The sequence below is a fragment of the Pelodiscus sinensis genome, chromosome 3 (assembly GCF_052426305.1).
Source record: "Pelodiscus sinensis isolate ZL-2025 chromosome 3, ASM5242630v1, whole genome shotgun sequence".
NCBI classification, from domain to species: domain Eukaryota; kingdom Metazoa; phylum Chordata; order Testudines; family Trionychidae; genus Pelodiscus; species Pelodiscus sinensis.
The window spans coordinates 186,700,933-186,723,838 of record NC_143054.1 but is presented as its reverse complement, the minus strand read 5'-3'; the positions used below and the strand labels follow the sequence as shown (position 1 = coordinate 186,723,838).

At 44.0% G+C, this 22,906-nt stretch overlaps 1 protein-coding gene across 7 annotated transcripts in view; it reads left to right on the top strand.

Annotated features, from left to right (window-relative positions):
• The window catches only part of AFTPH (aftiphilin), a 74,089-nt gene that overhangs the window by 24,735 nt on the left and 26,448 nt on the right, over positions 1–22,906 (top strand). For all 7 annotated transcript variants that reach the window (XR_016349291.1, XM_075925579.2, XM_075925581.2 and 4 more), the window contains 4 exons: positions 16,251–16,402; positions 16,961–17,087; positions 17,453–17,509; positions 20,188–20,310. Coding sequence is in view for 6 of the 7 variants with exons in the window: in XM_075925579.2 (XP_075781694.2) it covers positions 16,251–16,402; positions 16,961–17,087; positions 17,453–17,509; positions 20,188–20,310 (459 nt within the window). In the remaining variant the exon portion in view is untranslated. The remainder of the gene's footprint in view (positions 1–16,250; positions 16,403–16,960; positions 17,088–17,452; positions 17,510–20,187; positions 20,311–22,906) is intronic.

Genomic DNA, 22,906 nt, shown 5'->3' with positions numbered 1-22,906 from the left:
CTGCATATTTAACAACAAAATAATGCTGCTAATTTGGTAGGCCTCTCTAGGCACCTCAGTAGTTAAGCTCCCTACCCTGAAAATGCCCGTTGTCTAGCACAGGAGTTGGCAACCTTGTCAAACCAAAGAGCCAAACTACATCTAAATTCAGAAAAAGTGGTCAAAGAGCCACATAGGAATGCTCATTTGCATTACTGAAAATATTCACCTTAATATTATTGATAGTAGATATAATGATTAATAATAGCATAAATGAAATATTGTACTCAGACTTTTTTTAATGGGACTTCTGCTGCTGCATCTATTTGCACATTTCTTTGAAGTTTACATCATAACTGATCAAATCCAACTTCATGCACACATTTAGGCTGTCTTCTGTTAATCTTATGGCAAGGGTGGGTGTGCAGGGATCTGGGCATTGGCGTGCGCACGGGGTGTGCCCAGGCAAACCCTAATGTCTCAGGCCAGCTAGCCTGAGCCATTTTTGTGCCCTGGGCCCCACCCGGCCGGCAGTACTGCGCAGCCCAGCAGCACGGCGCGGTGCCCCTAAAGCGCCCGGGAACACCCCCATCTAGCATGGCAGCACAGTGCGGTGCCCTTGAGACGCCTGGGAGCGCGCACGGCAGCACCGCGTGGCACCCCGAGGCACCCAGGAGTGCACCCGCCCGGCCCAGCAGTACAGCGTGGCGCACTTGAGGCGCCCCTGCCTGTCCCGGCAGCACCGCGCAGTGCCCTGGGGGCGCCACCGCCCGGCCCTGCAGCACCATACGGCGCCCCGGGGGTGCCCCTCCCCGGCCCTGCAGCTTGGGCTGGCTCTGACTCCAGCCCTGCAGCTGTAAGGCAGAAGCTGAAGGTAAGCGGGGAGGGGGGAATAAGAGGAAGGGGTGGGAGAGGAAGGGGCTTTTGCGGTGGGGGAGGGTGGAGGAGGAAGAAAGGGGAAGGAGTGGAAGGAGCTTGTACAGAGGGGGAGGGGAGAGGGGGAAGAAAGGGGAAGGCACTAAAGGGACAGGGTAGGGGGAGACAAATGCTAGGGGGAAAGTGGAGACAAGGAGGAAAAGGGCAGGAGGGGAGGTGTAAGTGGGAGGGGGAACAGGGTGATGCTGGAAGAGGAGAGGGTAAGCGCATTGGGGATTGGAATGGGAGGTGCTGGGAGAAGGCTTGACAGAAGGGGTAGGCATGAGGAAGGTGGGGTTGGAGCAAGTCATGTGTGAGGGCACGGGCATGAGAGGAATGGGGGCAGAGGGTGGTGAGGGGATGGGCATCAGGGAAAAAAGGGCAAAGGGGGAGTAGGGGCAGTGAGGGAAGGGGGAGGCACCAGGAGGGTGCAGGAGTAAGGGAAGGTGTAGGTGCCAGGGGATTCTGGGGGTGAAGCAGAAGGGCAGACACCTGCAGGGGAGGCACCAGCACCAGAGGAGAGAGGTGAGGCAGGTGTTAGACAAGGGATGAGGAGGGGTAGCTCACATGATCAGAGTGGGGCTACTGGAGGAGTGGGCATAGGGGGGAGAGAAGGGCTGGTGGAGGAGGGGCAGGTCTCAGGAAGGCTGAGAGCAGTGAGAAGGGCAGGAGTCAGGACAGCAGAGGAGGGTGAGGGCTTGGGGGGCAGCAGGCACCAGGGGAGTTGATGGAGCAAGGGGAGGAGACATGGCAGCAGAGGGGAAAGGTAGATATTTATTAATAACTTGGGTGCCACAATGGCACATCCAAACAAGCCACATGAATTCGGTACTGGTGCACAATACAAAATTCATTCTACTCATGGGAGGATACTCTTAGAGGGAACACTTCCTCCTCTTCCTCCCTCCCCCCAGCCTCTCCACCCCCGCATTAATGTCTCACACACTGGATTAATGCAATTGCAGGATAGTTGTATGGGGGGGGGCGGCGGTTGGTGGGGGCCAAACTAATCTCTATTGGTAGGAGGATGGTGGGAAAAGTCCTTGGGTCGGGGGTCACAACACTTTTTACTTTTGGTCATGTGCCCATCTTGCCCGGAGAGGGTTACCTCCAGGGGCATGGCAAATGGGGGTCAGGGGTGTGGCTAATGGGGGGGGAGTCAAAGTGCATTTAAAAAAAATTCTTTGGGTGCACCACCCTAATGAAATGTGCTGCACGTGCCTATGGATCTGGGTTGGGGTGTAAGAGGAGCTTAAGGTAGGGGGTTTGGGTATATGGTGGGCTCAGGGCACAGGCACGGCGTGTGCAGTGTGCAGGAATGTTATGACGTGACTGGGGAAGTGGGGGTGCAGGAGTTTGGGAATGTGGGAGCTTGAGGTGCTCAGAGCAGGGGGTTCAGACTTATGATGGGCTTAGGCATATTAAGTTTGGAACTCAAAATTATTGTGGATTCTTGTAACAATTTTGGGTATGACTTTGTTTCAGTTCTCTATCTGTTAAATGAGAATAATACCAACTAACTTCACAGGGGTTTTATAAAGATACATTCATTCATGTTTGTGAAGCTCTAAGACACTTTGTATCCCCAAAATTGTGCAGGGGGAAATAAGTAAATCCGCACTGAATGCTGATTTTTGGATAGTGTGCAGTAAATAAAGCATGGGATACAATGAAAGAAAAGGGACTGAAAATAAGCTGCGCATTTTTAACAGAGGGCAATTAACTATGGGATTATTTACTGGTAAAATCAAAATGAGGTGTTTTCTTTTTCTCTAAAATATATGTTCTATATCAAACAGATTATTTTGAAGGATTTCTATAGCCTGTGTTATACAGGAGGCCAGAGTAGATGATTACAACTGCCCTTTCTGGCCTTAGAATCAATGAAATTCTGAGGATAAAAAGAAATAATGAATAGTTGTCCATTCAGTGAGCACCATCCATTCTGTGCACTGAATGAAGTGGGGATTCTATGGAAAAATAGTATGTACTCATATAATGGAAGGCTGTCTCACAACATACATGGTTGGGGGGTGAATTAATGTTGCTTTGGCACAGAGTTAAGTTGAGATACATTGCAAGTTTCACAAGGTGTACCCAAGTTGGGAATGTTACTACTGCTCATTGTTTCAAAGAATCATAGAATACTAGGACTGGAAGGGACCTCGAGAGGTCATTGAGTCCAGTCCCCTGCCCTCATGGCAGGACCAAAGAGAAACCCCCCTCCTGACAACAAAGTTCTAAAATATGCTAGTAGTACATCTCTAAAATGAGACATTAAAGGGCTCCTCTGAATGAAGGAAAATATACTTGAAAAATGAAAGCCCTATGGGAAATAAACAAGGTTGCCTCATAACAAACATAATTTGACTAAGGAGGACTTGGAAAGTAGGGATGTAAAATCCTGTTTTATCAGTTAACCAGTTACATTTAACATTCAGCCAGTTAACATTTAATTTAATTAGTTAATTGGCTGAATGTTAAGTGTAACTGGTTAACTGATAAAACAGGATTTTACATCCCTACTTTCCAAGTCCTCCTTAGTCAAATTATGTTTGAGGCAAACCATTGTTTAACTGATTAAACAGAAGTGGGCGTATACATTAAAGATATGCATATTTGGGTATGTTATGATCTGCTGAAAGTCATTTTTCTTTCTCCACTACCTCACACTTCATGCTATGTATGCAAAATCAAAATTATATGCAAAATGAGAAATATGCAGATTACAGGGTGTTCCCCATTAGATATAGAGTGACGCACTGGTTTTGGAATGACTTAGTTCTCTGTTTTCATTGAATCAGTGAGATTTATTATATAAAATGTTTGATTGCACATGGATAAGATGAATTGTAAAAAGAGAAAATAAACTGTACATGAGGTCCTTAATTTTTTAAAGATGTTAGGCTAGGGCCTAATCCTGAGCTCCTTGTTAATTTGAATAAGGGTATACCATTGAGTCCTGTGTTTGAAATTTGGCTATAACCAGTTCTCTCCTTCTAATTTTAAAATAGAAATTCTAACCAGAATTTCTGTGGAAATTGGAGAGATGGCAATTAGGAATGTTAGTGTGCAATTGAATAGTCATGTAACCACATCAAATTTTAGCGGTTACATGACTACTCAGTAGTCCCCAGAGGTGGGGCTGGCAGCCATTGCACTCCCAAGGAGCCCTCTGCCACTCTGCGCTGCTGCCTATCTGTCAACAAGGGGATCCAGTTTAAAAACTGACTTCCTGCACAGACTGGCTCCCACCTGACACCCCATGCTGCTGCCTCTAATATAGAGACAACAGTGCAGGATGACAGGGAGCTTGGACCCTCCATAGACAGGGGCTGCTGCCGTGGCAGCCTCCTCTGTTCCCCTCCTCCTCGCCGTGCTGCTCCCTGTATTAGAGACAGCAGCGCTGGGGTTGGGTGGGCAGCACCATGAAGCTGGTGCTGGGGGGAGCTGGCTTAAAAGTTGGCTCCCCCCCAGCTCCTGTCTGCTCCTGCTTCCACATGGGGGAGGAGTGTGGCAGCACCTGCTCCCACCTTGCTGCCTCTAATACAGAGGCAGCAAGAAGTGGGAGAATGTGTGTAGTTTACAGGATTAACCAGTAAACCAAGTCTTGCTGGTTAATTATGTAATTGATTACACATTGACATCCCTAATGGCAATATTCAACTGCAATAAGTGACCACCCTTAGTATTTATACGATGTGAACCAAAATCCCTCTCAAGAAACATTTACACTAATGCTAATCAAATAGTAAGTAGCACTTAAATAGACTTTCCAAATAAGAAATGTTATATAAATATTGAACTAATATTGTATATAGATGCATTATACATTTATTGAATAAATAATCTGACTACTAGTGGCATCTTTATTTTAAGCTGCCCCCTCTCCCCCATCACACACACTGGCTCATAATTATTCCCCCTCCTGGGGGAATTCTTCACCAAAAAATTAAAAATTCCATGCACAATATTTTAGTACTCTGCATATTGTATTTGTTAAAATAACACTATATAATCACTCAGTTTCAATTATATCAGTACAGATTGGAGCTCCTTGGTCCAGCTCTCTTAGGACCTGACCGGTTCCTAACGAGGGAATTTGCCTGACCAGGGGACGTCCACTTCCACCAACCTCCCAGCCCACCTCCCCTTCCTGCTGCTGACTCTTTCTAGCCTGGCCCCACTGCCGCCAGGCTCTGGCTGCTGCTGCCTCTGGGGCCAGAGCTCCCCAGCTGCCTCCACCTTCCTTCCCCTCCTCGCTGGGCCACCTTTAGGGAGGTACAACCTGTGGCTTATTTAACAAATATGTCAGCAAGTATGTCTACAACAATAAAGACACAAACAAAAATTCCCCTAGGAATAGAGTTTAACAACTCCCTACAACAACCCAGTTCCTGCTTGTCTCCTGCACCCCACCCCTGGCCAAGACACTCTTACTTCCCCCAGCCCAGACACTTCCACCCCTGCCCATCTTAGAGCCCAACTGTGGGGCCCTCTGGCCCAGACACTCACACTTTGTCCCCTAGACACCAGGAATGTGACCTTAATATTGAGTCTTGGGCTTACACAGAATTTCTTATGTGCCGTGATTCCTTCCTTTGATGCATACTGAGGACTGCAGTTGCTGGGAATCCTCCAAGTTTCTTTTCTTCCCTTAAATTTGGGCTCTGCCAAATCTGGTGGCCCCTAGTGTTAGCCAGCAGCCCTGCAGCACATATTTGTGGTGGGGTGGGAAAAAAATTCTGTGTGCTCAATGTTAATTTCTGCAAAATTCTGCATTGTACAGTGGTGCAGAATTCCCCCAGGAGTAAAAATAGCCTTCAGTAAGAGGACCTTGAAACAATTGGTCAGCATACTTATCATATATAGTTAATAGGCACAGAAGGCCTATGTTATAATGCCCACAGATAGATATAATCTGCCTTGATCCATTTGAGGGGACACTTTGTTTAGTTTAATTCCACTTCTTGATTTAAGACCCCCCTCTGATCTCTTCAAATAGTAATGGTGCATGTGAGCAGAACTTTCAGGAGCCATAAAAACATCTAGTGCCACAAAGAAGTGGAAATAATGTGTTCTATTCAACACGTCATATTCAATTTTAGAGACAAGGTAAGTGAGGTAATATCATTTATTGGACCAACTTCTGTTTGGTGAGAGACACAAACTTTTGACCTACACAGAGCTTGTGAGGATGAGTTTCTCTTTCACCAACAGAAGTTGGTTCGATAAAAGATATTGTCTTGTCCATCTTTTTTGTAATATCCTGGATCCAACACAATTACAACAAAAGAACATATTACATTTTGGGAAGTATACTTGCTGCTCTGGTGAGAAGCACTATAGCTAATGTTTGATTTTTAATAATTACATTGTGGTTTTTTTTTAACCTTAACAGTAAGTTGTTATATAACTAGATCATCCAAGAAGACCTGGTACTTGTACATAGTGTGTGTGTGTATACTCTCTACGATTTTTTTTTTTGTCTAGTAAATTAGTTGTTTGGGATTTATGGAACAAGAAGGATGCAGTTCTAAAACAACAGCAGAATTTTGTTTAGTGTTTTTGTTTTTTGGTAACTCCCTTTCCACCCAGGAGATGCCCACACAGTGTCATATTTCCAATTAAATGAACAAGCGTAGTTGCTCCCTTTAGAGCTATTGCCATTGTTCCCTTGATATACTTGGGTTACATGAGACCAGGGACTTGGCATTTTCCCCAGTTCAGATCTCCCAATTTATGATAGAAATATTCCTACTTTGTACACCTATGAATAATTGGAGGTCTTTTCTAAATGTTTTATAAGACTTAAAATAGATAAAAAGCATGTACCAAGGATGTGTTGATGAAGTAGCAACTGTAGTGTTGGCACAATATTATTTCTTCCTTCCTCAAACTTGTATCTGAATTTTTATGTATGTGTTAGCAATAGCCTGAGATGAAGTTCTGATGTTAAGGATTCTTCTTTTTTTAATCCTTCTGTTGCTGTCATCTGCACTTCCCTAAAGTCAAACCACCAATTTAGAGATTGTCTTGGTTTTCTCTATGAGGTGGTAGGTATTCACAGTGGCAGGTACTTCCCTCTTGTAGATGACTTGTTACTTAAGCAAACCAATCCTTAGCTATTATACCATGGGATTGAGCATATTCCCAAATCTTCATCTTTTCCAGGTAAATTTAGTGGTGTGCTACTTCGTCAATATGACTGGTTTATCGGTTAATCTTGTTGACTACACACACTCTCCCTCCCCTTGCTGCCTCTGTATCCGAGGTGTGTGGAGGGAGGGGGGGTAAAGGGAGAGCAGAGTGGAAGCCGATCCCCATGAGGACTGGTTTTTAAGCCGGTTCCCCATGACCACTGGATCTGCCTGCCCTCCCCACCCCCACCCTGCTGCCTCTGATAGAGGTGGCAGCAGCACAGAGGGTGAGGGGGGAAGGTGGCATCTGATATGCACAGGAAGCTGGCTTTCAAGCCATGGACCTGCCTCCCCCCCTCGCTGCTTTCTACAGTGGCAGCGAGGAGGGGCAGGCAGGCGATAGTGCTGGGGCGAGCTTAAAAGCCTGTTTACCCCAGCACCAGCTTCCTGGTGCTGCCTGCCCTTCCCTGCGCTGCTGCCTCCATCAGAGGCAGCGGGAGCGGGGGACGGGGCAGATCTAGGGAGGCTGCCATGTAGCAGTTTGTGTCTGCGGCAGCAGCTCCTGTCCACAGGGGGTCCGAGCTCCCTGTGGATAGGGGCTGGTCCATGGCAATAGCCCCTGTCCACGGAGGGTCTGAGCTCCGCGCAGGCATGGGCTACTGCCATGAACCAGCCTTTGTCCGTGAGCAGCTTGGACCCCCAGCAGACAGGAGCTGCTGTATCAGAGGCAGGAGCATGAGTCTTCAGGCAGCCAGTCTGTCTGGAGAGCTGGTTTTTAAACTGGCTCCACTAGTGGACCAGCTCATGCCTGCCACCCTATGCTGCTGCTTCTGTTAGAGGCAGCAGCGCAGGGTGGCAAAGGGCTCCTGGGGAGCAGGGCCGGGAGCACGTTAACTACAGACCCTGCCCCCAGGGATTATTGAATAGTCATGTAACCACTAAGATTTCATGCGGTTACATGACTATTGAATTACACAGTATCTAACATCCCTAATGACTGGGCACCTGTGCTGCCTTCATAGTGATCATTGCTGTATATTTATAATGGATTGTAGCATGTATTTTAGGAATGTTAAGTACACTTCAGTAGTTTGTAAAATACCCTAGGAACTGATATAGTTGCATACGGAGTATAATACTTAAATTGTAAATTATGCTTCTTGTAAAAGCACTATCTTACAAAAAAATTCTAAAAGGAAATAATTAGTGCATTGTAATATGTTTTAAGCATTTAATCTTAATCTCAAGAGAAACTCGAATGTGACCAACAAACACAAGATAAAGCACAAGTAATCTAACCCTTATAATCTTGCAACATGTTTGGGCAATAGAGTATACATAGTCTTGTTAGAGGAAAAAAATACACTGAAAACCAGGAGGCAACAAAGCCAGTAGGAAGAATACTACTAGGGTAATGAGGATAAAAATAATACATGGTGCGATTGCATGGGTGTAAAAGACTAGTCGTATAGTCGACTACTTGCATTTCTCTCCTCCCTTGCTGTCTGTATCAGAGCAGAAGCAGGGGGCGGCACGGGAACAGAGCCCAGTGCTGAGGGGAGGTGGCTTAAAAGCCGGTTTCCCTGCAGTACAGTCTGGATACATCTACACAGAGAGGCTAAACTCAATAAGCTATGCAACTTGGGTATGTCTATACAGCAGTTATTTCAAAATAGAGCACTCTTCCTCTGACTTCCCTTACTTCTCATACAATAAGGTTTACAGAAGTCAGAGTAAGAAGCCTGTTATTTCTAATTTAATCCGAAATAATGGGCTTGCTGTGTAGATGTGCAATATGCTGTTTTGGAATAACTGACATGATTCCAAAATAATGTTGCTGTGTAGACGTACCCTCTCTGTGGTGTGTGTGTATGGGGGGGGGGGTGCAGTAGAGGTAGAGGTCTCTTCCTGGCTCGCACTAGGTCCCAGACCTACTCCTTATGAGACTCTGCAGTTTAAATGTAGTAGGAGCCAGGCTGTCTGCACACCCGGCTCCTACTACATTTTAACTGCAGAGCTGCAGTGGACTCTTATTGACTAATCGTGTACTCAATACAAACTGTATTTAGTACACAATTAGTCATTTACTCAGTACTTAACATCCTTCGTGCTAATGTAGTTTTGCTAATGGCCACTCCAGAAATAATTAAAATACAGAGCTTATTGTCTCAAAGTGACTTACAATCATCTAATGGATTTAATCTGTGTTCTAAGTATCCCATTTTAGAAGAGAAATTTAAGCAAGGTGTTCATGTTGGTTTAAACAGTCTGTTGCTCAGTTGAGAGACCTGGATTCCAAAATCTGAGACCCATAAGTCCATCCTCAGTATACTATATAAACTCCTGATGACTCTAAGTGTCATGTTAATATGTAATTCTCTTATGGCCATATTCTGAGATGACAAGTACCATTAGCACAGGGATGGGCAGTAATTTTTGCAAAGGAGAGGCACTACAGGAATTTTGGCAGTGGTCATGGACTGGTCCCCATCTCAGGCAGAAAGGGGCTGTTCCCTCCTGACAGTGGGAGGAGACTTCAAGAGCTCCCCTGCCCCTAGGCCAATCAGGTCCTGAGGTTAGGGAAGTACGCAAAGCCTTCCCCACCCACCACCCTGCCAGGGGCTTGCAGCTCTTAGAGGGAACCGCCAGCCATTTTGAACAGTTGGCGGTTCTCTCTAGGCGCCGCGCACCCTTGGCAGGGGGAAGAGACTTTACGTGTTTCCCTTGTCCCTAGGCCAATTGTGACCTGTGGTTGGGGGAAAGCACTAAGTCCTTTGCTATTCAAAATGGCTGGTGGCTCCCTCTAGGCACTGTGCTCCCCTGGCAGGGGAAGGGAGCCACCAATCACTTTTAATAGTGAATGACTTGGCCCACTCCTCCAGCCTCAGGCCTCTACTGGCCTGGGGACAGGGGAGCAGCAGGATGGGCTGTGGGCCAGATCCAGCCTTTGGGCCATATTTTGCCCACCTTTGCACTAGCATCTCTTGAAGGTGAGTATGCTTAATACCTTGCCTAATTGGGACCAGACACAAGAGGCATTTTCAGACAAATATAAGAACAATTATGGTTGTAGATAGAGATAAAATCCCATTTAATTGGCTAACCGATTAAACATATTGATTAACTGATTAAAGGAGGCCGGCTTCTTGGCTGGAGCAGCCCCAGTCTGCAGTGCCCCTTCCCCTCCCTCCCTCTGATTAAACCTTCACATCCGTAGTTCTAGATAACCTTTAGTTACAACTACATTTTGAGGATATTACAAATATTAAAAGCAAGTCAGGAAACTTAAAACCACCACAATTTATGGTTAAAAATATAAGCTTAAAAATTTGAAAATTCCAAGTAGGATCTCTGTCGGTGATGGCCATCCTGACTGAGACATATTTCAAAAAAGTTAGGAGAACAGTATGTACAGATGCATTGACTGATTTGTTCAGATTTTTGTGCCACTGAAGTGCATCAAAGGGAGTGGTAGTCCCTTGCAAGTCCCCTGCTGCAGATTGACTCATCTTGAGAGAATCCCCAGTTTGAAGAAAACCAAGTTCTTGCATTTCTGCCTTAGTTCTTGCTGGAGAGGAATGTGTCAGGGCAGGAGAGTGACAGGAGCACATTGTGCTCTAGCTGTCCTCAGTTGTCATATAGTCCTTTATGAACTTAACCCTAATAGTGCAAATTGAAACAGCCTCTAGGCTACCCTAATCTGGGCTAGGGTAAGGATGTTAAATTGCAGTTATCTGGCTAATCATGTAGTTGATACAAGTTGTATTGACCGCTCTGCATAGCTACAGCAGCAGTAGCTCCAGGAATCGACTCGAGCCGGGACTGATCAGTCCCAGCTCATGCCTGCTCCAGGAACCAACCGCTCTGCGGCTCTGCATTTTAAATGTAATAAGAGCCTGGGAGTTCCGGGCTCTTACTACATTTAAAATACAGAGGCGCAGCATCCCAGACAAGTATGAACTGGGACTTCTTGGTTCTAGCCCGTGCTGGGTCCAGCAGCCCCTATTCACAGCAGCCAGCCCTACTTGCCACGACCAAGGTTTGCTGCCAGAGCTCCCCGCTGGCACCCCCAGAGACAGGGGCTGCTTCCGGTTCAACCTGCCCTCCCGCTACCTTTTGATAGAGGCAGCAAGAAGGGTCTGGTGGCACTGTGGAGACAGTGCTAGGGGGAACTGGCTTTTAAGCTGGCTCTCTCCAGCTCCTGTTCCCTCCCCCCAGCTGCCTCTCATAGAGGCAGGGGGAGCGAGTAGTCGATACTCCACTTGACTATTCGCTAACATCCCTACCCTGGGGAAGACTATTGGCACAGTAACTGGTTGTCATCTTCTTTTTTTATGTCCACTTCCCTTGGTAACTGTGTGATGGAGGAATCATAGAATACTAGAACTGGAAGGGACCTCTAGAGATCACCAAGTTCAGTCCCTTGGCAGGACCAAGCACCATCTACTCTAGATCATCTCTGATAGATGTCTGTCCAAACTGCTCTTAAATATCTCCAGCGATAGAGATTCCACAATCTCCCTAGGCCAGGGGTGGCCAACCCATTAAACAAAGAGAGCCGAAACAGCAGCAGAAAAAATGCAAAGAGACGCACAAGAATTGTTGAGGGTACCCTTGCTGCAGGGTAAGCCCATTGCTTCTTGTCCTAGATGCGGTTCTGTTGAAAATAGAAGCCAAAGGCCGTTTCACTTTCTAGACGGTGGTTTCACTTTTGAAATAGTGCTTTTTTGAAAGTGCGCTATGACGGGATTATGCAAAAGAAGCATGGGAAATTCAAATCCCGGTTTCATTTGCAATTTCGAAGTGTCTAATTTACATTCCTCTGTTGAAAGAGGGATATAGTCTAGACGTATCCTTAGTCTGAGGCCAAGGAGAACAATTTTTCTCCCTCTTCCTTGTGACTCCCTTTTAGATAGTTGAGAATTGCTATCATGTCCTCTTGGTCTTTTGTAAACTAAACAAGCCCAATTCTTTCAGTCTTCCCTCATGGCTCATGTGTTCTAGGCCTTTAATCTTTTGGCTGCTCTTCTCTGGACCTTCTCCAATTTCTCCATATTTTTCTTGAAATGTGGTGCCCAGAACTGGACACAATACTCCAGTTGAAGCCTAATCAGTGCAGAGTAGATCAGAAGAGTGACTTCTCATGTCTTGCTCACAACACTTCTGTTAATGCATCCCAGAACCATGTTTGCTTTTTTCGCAACAGTGTCATGCTGTTGACTCATTTAGCTTGTGGTCCGCTATGACCCCTGAATCTTTCAGCAGTACTCCTTCCTAGACAATCACTTCCCATTCTGTATGTTTGAAACTGATTGTTCCTTCCTAAGTGAAGTACAGGCAGTCCCCGAGTTACGCGGATCCGACTTATGTCGGATCCGCAGTTATGAATGGGGCTTTTCTCGCCCCGGAGGACGGGAGCGGCGGGACGCCCAGATGAGCCGCGGTCCCGCCGCCCGCATTCTCTGGGGCGAGAAAAGCTGCTCCCCGTCTCCCTGGTCTGCTGGTCAGACCAGGGAGATGGGGAGCAAAGCCTCGGAGGCAGCCCACAGCGGGACAGCCGCGGAGCCCCTGGGCTGTCCCGCTGCGGGCGTCCTCCGCAGCTTTGCTCCCCATCTCCCTGGTCTGACCAGCAGACCAGGGAGATGGGGAGCAAAGCCTCGGAGGACGCCCGCAGCGGGACAGCCGCGGCACGCCTGGGCTGTCCCGCTGCGGGTGTCCTCCGCAGCTTTGCTCCGGGTCTCCCTGGTCCGCTGGGGGGGGGGGCGCAGCTAGTGCCCTCTCCCCCCAGCAGACCAGGCTTTTCTGCCCACGACGCCTGGGGTAGAGCAGCTGGGGCACTGCTGGGTTGGTCCCGCAGCGCCGCTCCTCGGCGCTACTGGACCAACCCGGCAGCACCCCAGCTGCTCTGCCCCAGGCATCCCCAAGTCAGCTGCTGCTGAAACTGACCAGGGGCTGACTACAGTAAGCCCGAGGCAGAGTTGCTCTGCCCCCGGCTTTCTGGAATCAGCCGCTGATCAGTTTCAGCAGCGGCTGAATCTGGACGCCAGTTCCGACTTACATACAGATTCAACTTAAGAACAAACCTACAGTCCCTATCTTGTACGTAACCCGGGGACTGCCTGTACTTCGCATTTATCCTTATTAAACTTCATCCTGTTTACCTCAGACCATTTTTCTAGTTTGTCCAGATCATTTTGAAGTATGACCCTGTCCTCCAAAGCACTTGCAACCCCTCAAAGCTTAGTATCATCTGCAAAACTTAATAATTGTACTCTCTGTGCCGTCATCTAAATCGTTGATGAAGATAAATAGAACTGGTCCCAAAACAGACCCTTGAGGAACCCCACTTTTTATGCCCTTCAGGCATGACTATGAGCCGTTAGTCTGGGAGAGCCAGCCTTACTATGTTCTCACTTAAGATTGGACCGTGAGTGAAGCTCTTCTTCTGCTCTCCCTGGGGCTCCCATAGTCAGAGACAATCCGAAATGGAACGGTCAAATGCTAATCTCTTCCCTGCAGTGCAGTACAGCAGGTAGACAGACAGGGAACAGCTGAGCAGTTGCAGCATGGTCAGGGCCATATTGGAAATGTACATGACATGATAGTTAGGATTACAAAACCTGAAGGAGTAGCTGTATTTAGAGCTCTGCATGGGTACAAAATTGGCATCTATATCTAAAAAATGATACATGAATATCCATGTGCAGGGATGTAGATATACACAGATATAAAATGGATACCTGCAAATTTGTATCGCATCTGCATCCATATCTGCAAAAGTGAGCCATGGCTATCCACATGAACAGATGTGAATGCCCCCGGTATAAAGTGGATATCCATGTATTTCCAGCACTCTAGTTATTTTTTTTAAAAAGCTTGAAACCTGTCCTTTAAAACTAAAAAAGTTTGTCATGATGTAGCAATTTTTTTTCTACACACAAAGGAGAAACATTGGAAGTGGCTATACATCAGATTCATAGAGTAAACTGGAAAGTGCATCCTCTATTTGGGTTTTTTTTTCAGTTGCCATTAGAGATATAAAATCTGGTTAACTGATTAAATGGGTTAAATGTTTAAATAGGGCAAGTAGGGGCAGCTTGGAGTGGGCTCAAGCGCCCTTTGCCCATAGCATGCTGCTCTGGCTAGGCTGGATCACCCCTATCCACAGTGCACTGCTCCAGCTGGGATGGACCCGCTAGTTAACTGTAACTGGTAAATATCACCCAGGAAGGGAGATGCTTACTTGTTAACTATTCACATATCTATGCCACAATTGTAAGTTTTCCTTATAATGGTGGTAGGTCAATATCCCGGGAAATATGGTGGTCGCGGTGTTTTGCCCCTAAATAGCCTCACCTTCAGTGACCCTCCCATCAGGCTCACTTGAACACCTTTTAAAATGTGGCCTAAGAGTATCCCAGTTTCTGTAAAAAGGTAGGTAACAGATAGCAGAGGGAGCACACAACTGCCTAACAAGCCCAAAAACATCACCAGAAAATCTTGTAAACTATTAATGGGAGGAGAAGGATACTAGAAGGAAAGCCAAGATGTAGAGTAGTGATATGGGCTACCATTTTGTAAAACAACTAAAAATAGAAAACCGGACTAACATTTCCAGGAAAAAACCCCCCAAAAACCTAACCTAGTATATTGCATTGCTTAGGTCCGTAATTGAAATACGTTTTGTTTTTCTCCATTTAAATAATTGTTTGGGGATGAGGGCTTCAGTATGCAGACTGCCCCAGGAAGATATGACAACCTCCGCCCTCTGTCACAGCAGCAGTTTGGGGCCAGGTGAGAAGTGCCTATCCAGGGCTGGTCAGCAGGCACAGCCACGGGATGGGTGTATGTCCACCAGCTGAAAGGCAGACAGACAAACTCTCTGAAATGTATAGTAGGTATTTGTCCCTTTCTTCACCCCTTTCACCTACTGGCCCAGTGGTGTTATAGCGGTCGGGTCCCCATCTCTTGTCCTTTGCTGCCCCCCTGTGGTCATTCTACAGTATAATTCCCTCCTACCAGATCTCTCCCTTTCCGTTTTATGAGAGAAAAACAATTTCCAAGAACATCCCATTGTCTTGGCTCAGCCAAACCCTTAAAACAAGATATATTACGATAAGAGGAAACTGCATATCAAATTTGGTGGTCTAGACCTTACCGTTGAGGAATTCTTGAACAAATGGACTCATGGACAGACAGACGCACATTTCTAAAGTATGTAGTAAGATAATTGGGAGGTTGAAATAATATAGGTAAGTTCATGTTTTAAAATGAATATGTCTATATTAATACTGTTTAATTATAAGCTAAGCATAGTTGGGCCTGGTAATTATTTTGATGGAGACCTGGTAAATATCTCGATGTAAGAAATAGATCTATTCCTTGTGAATTGGTATTGAACCAGTTCCCTGTTATTGGGGGAACTGTGCTGTTGCCAGCCCTGTATCTCCGAGGACATTCAAAACCAAGGTCTTGAGCACTTATGGTACTTACCATAAGAACAATGAGGAGCATTAACACACACCCTAACTAAATATAGCTTTGAGTACTTTCTGCACATTTTTCTTACCAATATTCACTTTGCAGTTTCAGTTGGATATAGTATTAACATGTGGTGTCAAACCAAGGGTACCTCTAAACTATGGGGTTTTTTCCAAAGAAGATATGTAAATTCTATGGGACTTTGCGTATCTTCTTCCGATCGTTTTTTTGAAAGCAGGTCTTTTGAAAGTGAAAGTAGTCTGGACGCGTTTTTTTCAGGGAAAAAGCCCTTTTTCAAAAAACAGCGTAAACCTCCTTTTTTTAGGAAGAGTGGGGTTTTTTTTTCCGAAAAAGGGTTTTTATCCAAAAAAAACATGTCCAGACTGCTTTTGCTTTTGAAAGACCTGCTTTCAAAAAAGCGATCAGAAGAAGATATGCCAGTTCCCACAATTTGCATATCCTCTTTCGGAAAAAACCTGTAGTTTCGACGTACCCTTATAGAGCAGTGCTATAAGTTATGGGTATATCACTCATCTACCACTCAGTTGTTCTGATTAGAGTTGCAAAGAGCTTTGTGATCCTCTGACATAAGTTGTTACATATGAGTCTATTAAAATTTTCTTTGAATGTGAACTATGTATCGTTTTTCATTTGCGCTCAGATTTTTTTATTTTATTTTTGGAACAAGCAGTTAAAGAAAACTTGAAATGCGTTTCTTTGGTGTTTGTTTGCTAGACAACGTTGCTAAGCCGTCTGGAGCGAATATTTGAAGTTTGTTTTCCTTCCATACCTGTTCTTGAAATAGAAGAAGAGATAATTTCCTTGAACCTCTTTTTGGAAACAGACGACAAACAGACAAGAACAGGGGAGACTTTGGCAAACAGTGGGTAAGAGAGGCTAATATGGCAAACTTAAAATCAGATGAATAAAGATGCTTTTAATAATCCAGGTCTTTACACAGATTATAACATTAAAACTCATGTAGTGATGTATGTAAAATTCTAATGTTTCTATAAGTATTTTTATAAATTATAGTGTAAAAATTAATGATTGTTGTTTAATACATCTGTTTCAGTGACCACAAGGAGTAGTAGGCTTTCATCTAATTGGTGGTTTCTCCTACTTTTAAGTGATGTCTAAATGAGAGAGATAATTAGGATGTAGTTGATTACTTACACTTGCTACAAATTGCTATATTAATTCATGCGCTGATGAAGTCTAAATAGGCTCTGTTTTGTTTGCTCTGGGCATACTTTTCCAATTATAAGTCTGAATAATAATTGTTCTGAGAACATTACAGCAATCGTAGCTCTCCTGAGTACTTGTGTTTGGGCACAAGTTTAATTGGAATTTATAGCATCAGTCATATTAATAATTAGAATGTGTCTAAAGCTCTTGAGTCATATGAATCTTACTGTTGATCTGATTTATCATGGGCTGTGTAGGGAACTTATGGAAGTATGGACAGAGCTGCAGGATATCCATGATGCATATGGATTGAGATATCAGTGGGGTGGTTCCCACAGCAACAAAAAGCTTTTGTGCTCCCTGGGAATCGACACCAGAAATATTGTGAGTTTTTATCAATAACATTTTAACTAATTAGCAACTGTTTCTTTTGGTGGGATAAAGTAAATGTAGTTCTTTATGCCTCTTTTTCTGAATGATCACACCTCTTCATAGAAGATGTGCATTACAATGCATTTTCACGTCACTAGTACTACAGTGTCATAATTCAGGAGATTTTATACGTGCAGTATAAAATTAATTACAATAAAATGAAAATGTTTAGTTATAAATTCATATACAGTAGTCTTTGCTCTGATGTAAATCTCATAAATATAACCTAATCCATTGAATCATATTTTAAAAAATATTAATGTTACTTACAATTAAGACAGAATAGGGAAATTTAAATCATCCATCTTTTTTATCAGCTCTTTACAGGCAACAAGAAGCAACCTGTTATTGTACCCATGTATGCGGCAGGACTGGTAAGTACTCTAGTATGCTGCCCACAAAAAGTGCATAATCTAATATATAAAGTTCCATTAAGCACCTCACATACTGAGAAGAAGCTGAAAGTGGAGATTTTTCTAGTATGCTCAAATACTTGTTAAGCATTACAAGAGTTGTTAGGGACAGTAGCTTTCATGTTTACTTGCTTTGTTTGGATCATTCGGAGCAATTAATTAATCTAATTTTGGTAAGAAGAAAAAATTAAGGTGATAGGTTAAGGTTTGTAGGCAGAAAATCACTCTAAAATTAATCCCATTTTAATATTTAGTGAAAATCCATGAGATTAGGTTGCACCTTTTAAATTAGTCAAGAAAAACACCTCAGTTAGGAAACTTAAACTGGCAGGGTTAAATCCTCAGTCAGGAAATGGAATGTGAACATAGGAATGACCAACGTGCATCAGAACATAGGTCCTTATAGTCCAGTATCCTGTTTCTGACTGTAGCTAGTGCTAGATGCTGCTGAGGTAATACTATGAAGAAAAGCTTCTTTCTCATCAGAAATTACTCTGCTTCCTTACCATTACTCTGATCCTTAGAATATATAGTGAGTATATGATCACATGCTGTTTCTCAAATACATTTTTTTCAACATTCTTAGATACATGTGTATTTTGTAGTGCTATGAACTATTCCATACATGCCAGTCAATGAAAGTCCTGTACATAAAAGATCTGCAGTGAAAGAGTCAGAGGTTCCTATGAATTCCTGCCTCCTTCAAGGAACACGTACAAAATGGGCATTAGGCCATGCTTCCTTCTAAGATGTGTTCCACCAAAATGATAGAATGCTTTTGCTATGAAAGTTGCTTTAAAAATATCAATAGTACATAAGAGGTTTTCCCTTCAGTGTCCTTTGAAATCCAAAGTAATGATGTGTGGTGATACCATCAATTTTCATTTAAGAATTGCAGTACAAGTTAGACCTCCCTGCTCTGGCACCCTTGGGGACCTGGCTAGTCCCAGATGAGAGATTTTTTGCTGGACCATGGAAGGTAATTTCTGGCCCCCCTGCCATCAGCTTCCCCAGTCCTGGCCCCACTGTTGGCCTCTCAGCTAACTTCCCCCCTGTTATTGGCTCCCCTGCCCTCCGGGCCCCACCAGGTATGCTGGCCCCATTGCCTGGACTCTCTGATCCTGAATATCAGTGGTCCTGCCAGAGCAGTGTGTCCCAGTTTAGAGAGGTTCAACCTGTTATCAATCCATGTTGTCTTGTTTGACATCTCATACTGCTGGCAATATCTGTAATCAGACAAACATTGCCAGAGCAAGAATCATAATTTTTCTGATCAGTGTTTAACAAGTTTTTTCTGTTAATGGGAATATTATTTTTTTACAGTGTTAAATATGCAGTCTCTTTATAGAAGAAATTACAACTGTCTGATGCATGTACTTACCAGGAAACATTTTAATATAAAGATTCACAATAGTTCCTTCAGATTTAGACTTATCAAACCCTATTTGTGCACTGCTTTGTACCAGGATATACCTATGGTACAGTATATCAGAAAGTTTTAAATCTCTTATTAATAAGCAGTGGCTATCTTGTGTATATTTAGGAGCAAGTCCATCTATTGTACCAATGAGGTATGTATTTAGCCAATAATATGCATAGTATTAGTCACCCATCACAGCAGTTTATGCCTCACAGAAATCTACAAAATACATATTGAAAAGAATGTCATAGAAGTCACTCTCCTAAATTTTATTTTTATATAATATTCATGCACATGTGTGCCCACAAATGAGTTAATTGCTAAATATAAACAGTATGCAGATGGCCTTTAATCAAAATGACTTTCCACCTCCTTTTACCACACATCTTCATATGTTTCCTCCGGTCTGAGATGAAATCTAGTTTCTCTTCAAGTCCTGTGAGTTTGTGTCCTGAACATTAATTTCCTTATGTGGTAGAACCTCTTGATCATTGAACCAGCTAATTTTGGTGGCTAATTTACACATTTTAACTATATTTGGAATGAACCTATGGTTTGGACATGGGACTGTGTGAACAGAAGTCTTTTGTATGCCTAAAAGCAAATTATGCTGTGACTTTTTCTCATATCTGACCAAAAGCCCTTGAGAGTTCATAACCCACTCAGGTAGTTCTCCTATGCCTTGAGCACTTTATTTTGAATGAAAAGCTTTCTCTCACTGACTTCTGAGATTTTTTTAATGGATTTGCATCCTTGGCAGTAGTAATAGCAAATCACATGGAAAATAAGGCATTGGAAACAAAATCCTGCTATAGAATTACGCAGTTCTTTTAAATAACCAATTTGTCTTGAATGGTAAAATGGACTAAATATTACTATTTTCCTTTATCCTGGGCCCATTGATCCTTGTGATAGTCAACTTACAGCAGGGAGAAAAAATGTCATATGATCAGGGATTCGTATCTTCTAATTTGTGTAATATTACTGAAAATAATGAGTCGGTTAAAGGGTTTGGGTTTCAATTTACTGTAAAATGTTTCCTATGATCCAGTAAATAGAACCAGATGGGATCTTAAACATTGATTATGAAAATTACTCTCAGAAATAACATTTGGGAGACACCTACTTCAGATTATTACTATTTAGTACCATATTTTCCATCTTTCATTGTCTGTATAATTCTTAGTGTATCTGTACATATGACTCTTACTTTTTTTAGGGTATGTTAGAGCCTACCAAGGAACCTCTGAAACCAATATCTGCTGCAGAAAAAATAGCTTCAATAGGACAGACTACCCCTGTATCACCAGAGATGAACACATGTACATCTGATCAATTCCAGGTAAAAAACTGGAAAGCAAGGTGCCAGATCTAGTTTATTAATATTACAGTTCTGGGTTCTAGGGCCAAAGGAATCTGAACATATAAAGGAGTTTCCTCCACATCACAATACATCCCATTTTTGGATCCACCCCTTGTGTGTATGGAAGGAGTCCTATAGCTGTCTGTCAGCAAGCCACTAATGGAGAAGACCTGCATCTGCTAAGAGCTGTGATGACCTCTAAAGCCTCCAATGGTTCAGTTTTCTAACAACTGACAGTGAATGAATGAGCTGCTGCTGTGATTATGAAGTGTACCGTAACAGCTGGCCCTCTTCTGGCTAATGTTTTTCATTCAAAGTTCCTCTGGGTTTCTTGTACTTCCCTATCCTTAGAGCCCTTTTTATTTCCAGATTTTCTATATAGAGACTCTTTACCTGAGTGTCAGAGATTTCTTAAGCTTTCTAAAGTATAGTTTTAAACTAGTGCTTGTACTGTTTTTTCTTTCTCCCTTTCCTTTATTTTACCTTACAGAATACATAGGAAGTAACCTGGTAATTTAGAGAAATACCCTGGGTGTAGTCAGAAAATGTCCATTACTGACACATGTGACTCTGTCCAACATCTGCACAAAGACTGTCACTGGAACATTCTGGGGCATCTGAGTTCATGGGACATACTGAGACATCTAAATCATGAGCATGTCACGTCAGTGATTCTCAGCACAGATTCAAAGAATGAGGTTCAATCCAAACTCCCTCAGAGTTCAGGCCAAGTAAATAGCACTCAGCTCCTTTGATTTGTGAATGAGGGCTATCACTTATGATTAAAAAAAAAAATCTATGATTCTATTTCCAGTTGTTCTGGTCCTTACTCAAGTCACTGGGTGATCTTTTTAATCTCCTTGTTCTACCATGTTGACTTGGAAATAACACAGTTACAGCTATCATGTCTTAGTGGTGAATGTGTTTTTTTCTGTTGATTCCATTCAGAATAGTGAGTAGCATGTGTGCTCCAAGTCAAGCATCTGTTATGCTTCTTTCTAGTTACCTGTGTCTTTGTCTTCAGCACCATCAAAGTCAATAGTCTTAGAATGGCCAGATTAGACTCTTGTTTCAGTGATCAGTTCATCCCCCGTTTAGTTTTGTTCTCAAGACTATGGCAAAACTAAACACCTCAGTTCCCCCCTCTCTTCTCTTCCCCTTGACTTCCTCTTAAAGAAAAAATAAAGGTATTATTTTCTGAAAGTGTTTCACATAGATCCACACACACACCTCTTCCTCATTGAGTTGGAAGTAAGAAGCAGTGAGAGAATATATTTTATACCTTTAGCTATTTGCTGGCATTCCAGTCGGATTAAACTCAATGACATGAGCTTTTAAAAGGTCATGTAAATTGCATGAGGGGCCATTGGAACTGCTAGTTATGACAGATGCATTTTTCCCTACTATTGGCAACTGGCAAAAGAGAGCTACGGAACCCCCTTCAGTAATGTACATGTGAATGATCCAAGAATGGGATTTGAGAACAAGAATTTCAGGTAAGAAATTTCTTTGAGTAAGCAGGGTGCTTAATAAATTAAATTCCATTAAAGTACAATAAGGTAACTGTGAAATTGTATTCTAGAAAGGAATGCAGAATTTTAAAAACAAAATAAGAACTCTTGCATAGTAATTTTTCCAGTGAATATTTTTATTTATGATCTAATATAGGGATGTTAGCTATAAGTTAATTGAACAGATGACTAACCACATTAATTTTTAGCCGTTAGTCAACTATTGTATTGTTTCCGGGGAAAGGGCCAATGCATTCCAACCCCACTCCTGGGGAGCCCCCTACCATCACCCTTGCTGCCTCTGAAACAGAGGCAGCAAGGAGGGGGGGAATGCGAGTAGTCAACTAGATCAGTGTTTCTCAATCAGTGGTACTCATACCCTTTAGAGGTACGTGGGAGAAGTCTGGGGGGGGGTGCATCAACTCAAGTGTAATTTGGCAAAAAATGTCCAGGATTTTACCCTGCAAAAGGGATTGGGGAGGGGGCGGCGACACATGCCTGTCAATTGAATGTTGGGAGCTGTGTGCCTGGACATTAATAGCCACTCTGCGTATGCGCCCCAGCCAGAGCCGGCCCAAAGTACGGGCCAACCGGGCTGCCACCCTGGGCGCCCTGGCCAGGCAGGGGCGGCACCGGGTGCCCAGGGGCGGGGCCACACATGCGCCGGGGATGGGGGGCTCTGGGCGCCCGGAGGCAGAGCCGCGCGTGCGTCTCACTCCCAGGGGCCATGCCGCAGGCCTGGGGCGCACGAATGGCTTGGGCTGGCCCTGACCCCAGCGTCTGTCGGGAAAAGCATGTGGCTGTAGTGGCAGTCGCTCCAGTGAGACCCAGGGCTGTTCTAAGTTGGAGGGTGGGTTTGAGCGGGGAGGAAAAAAAATCACTTCCACAGCCACTTCTCCTAGTTCATTTCCTCTCTGACAGCATCCCCCGGGTGCTCCAGCGGGGAGGTCGGCTGAACCTAGTGATGCACATTACCCCCACCCCCGCCAGCAGCTCAGTACAATGCATCCCCATTGCTCCTTCCCCGAGGAGTTAAAAGGCGGTGAAGCAGAACAATAAGCTTT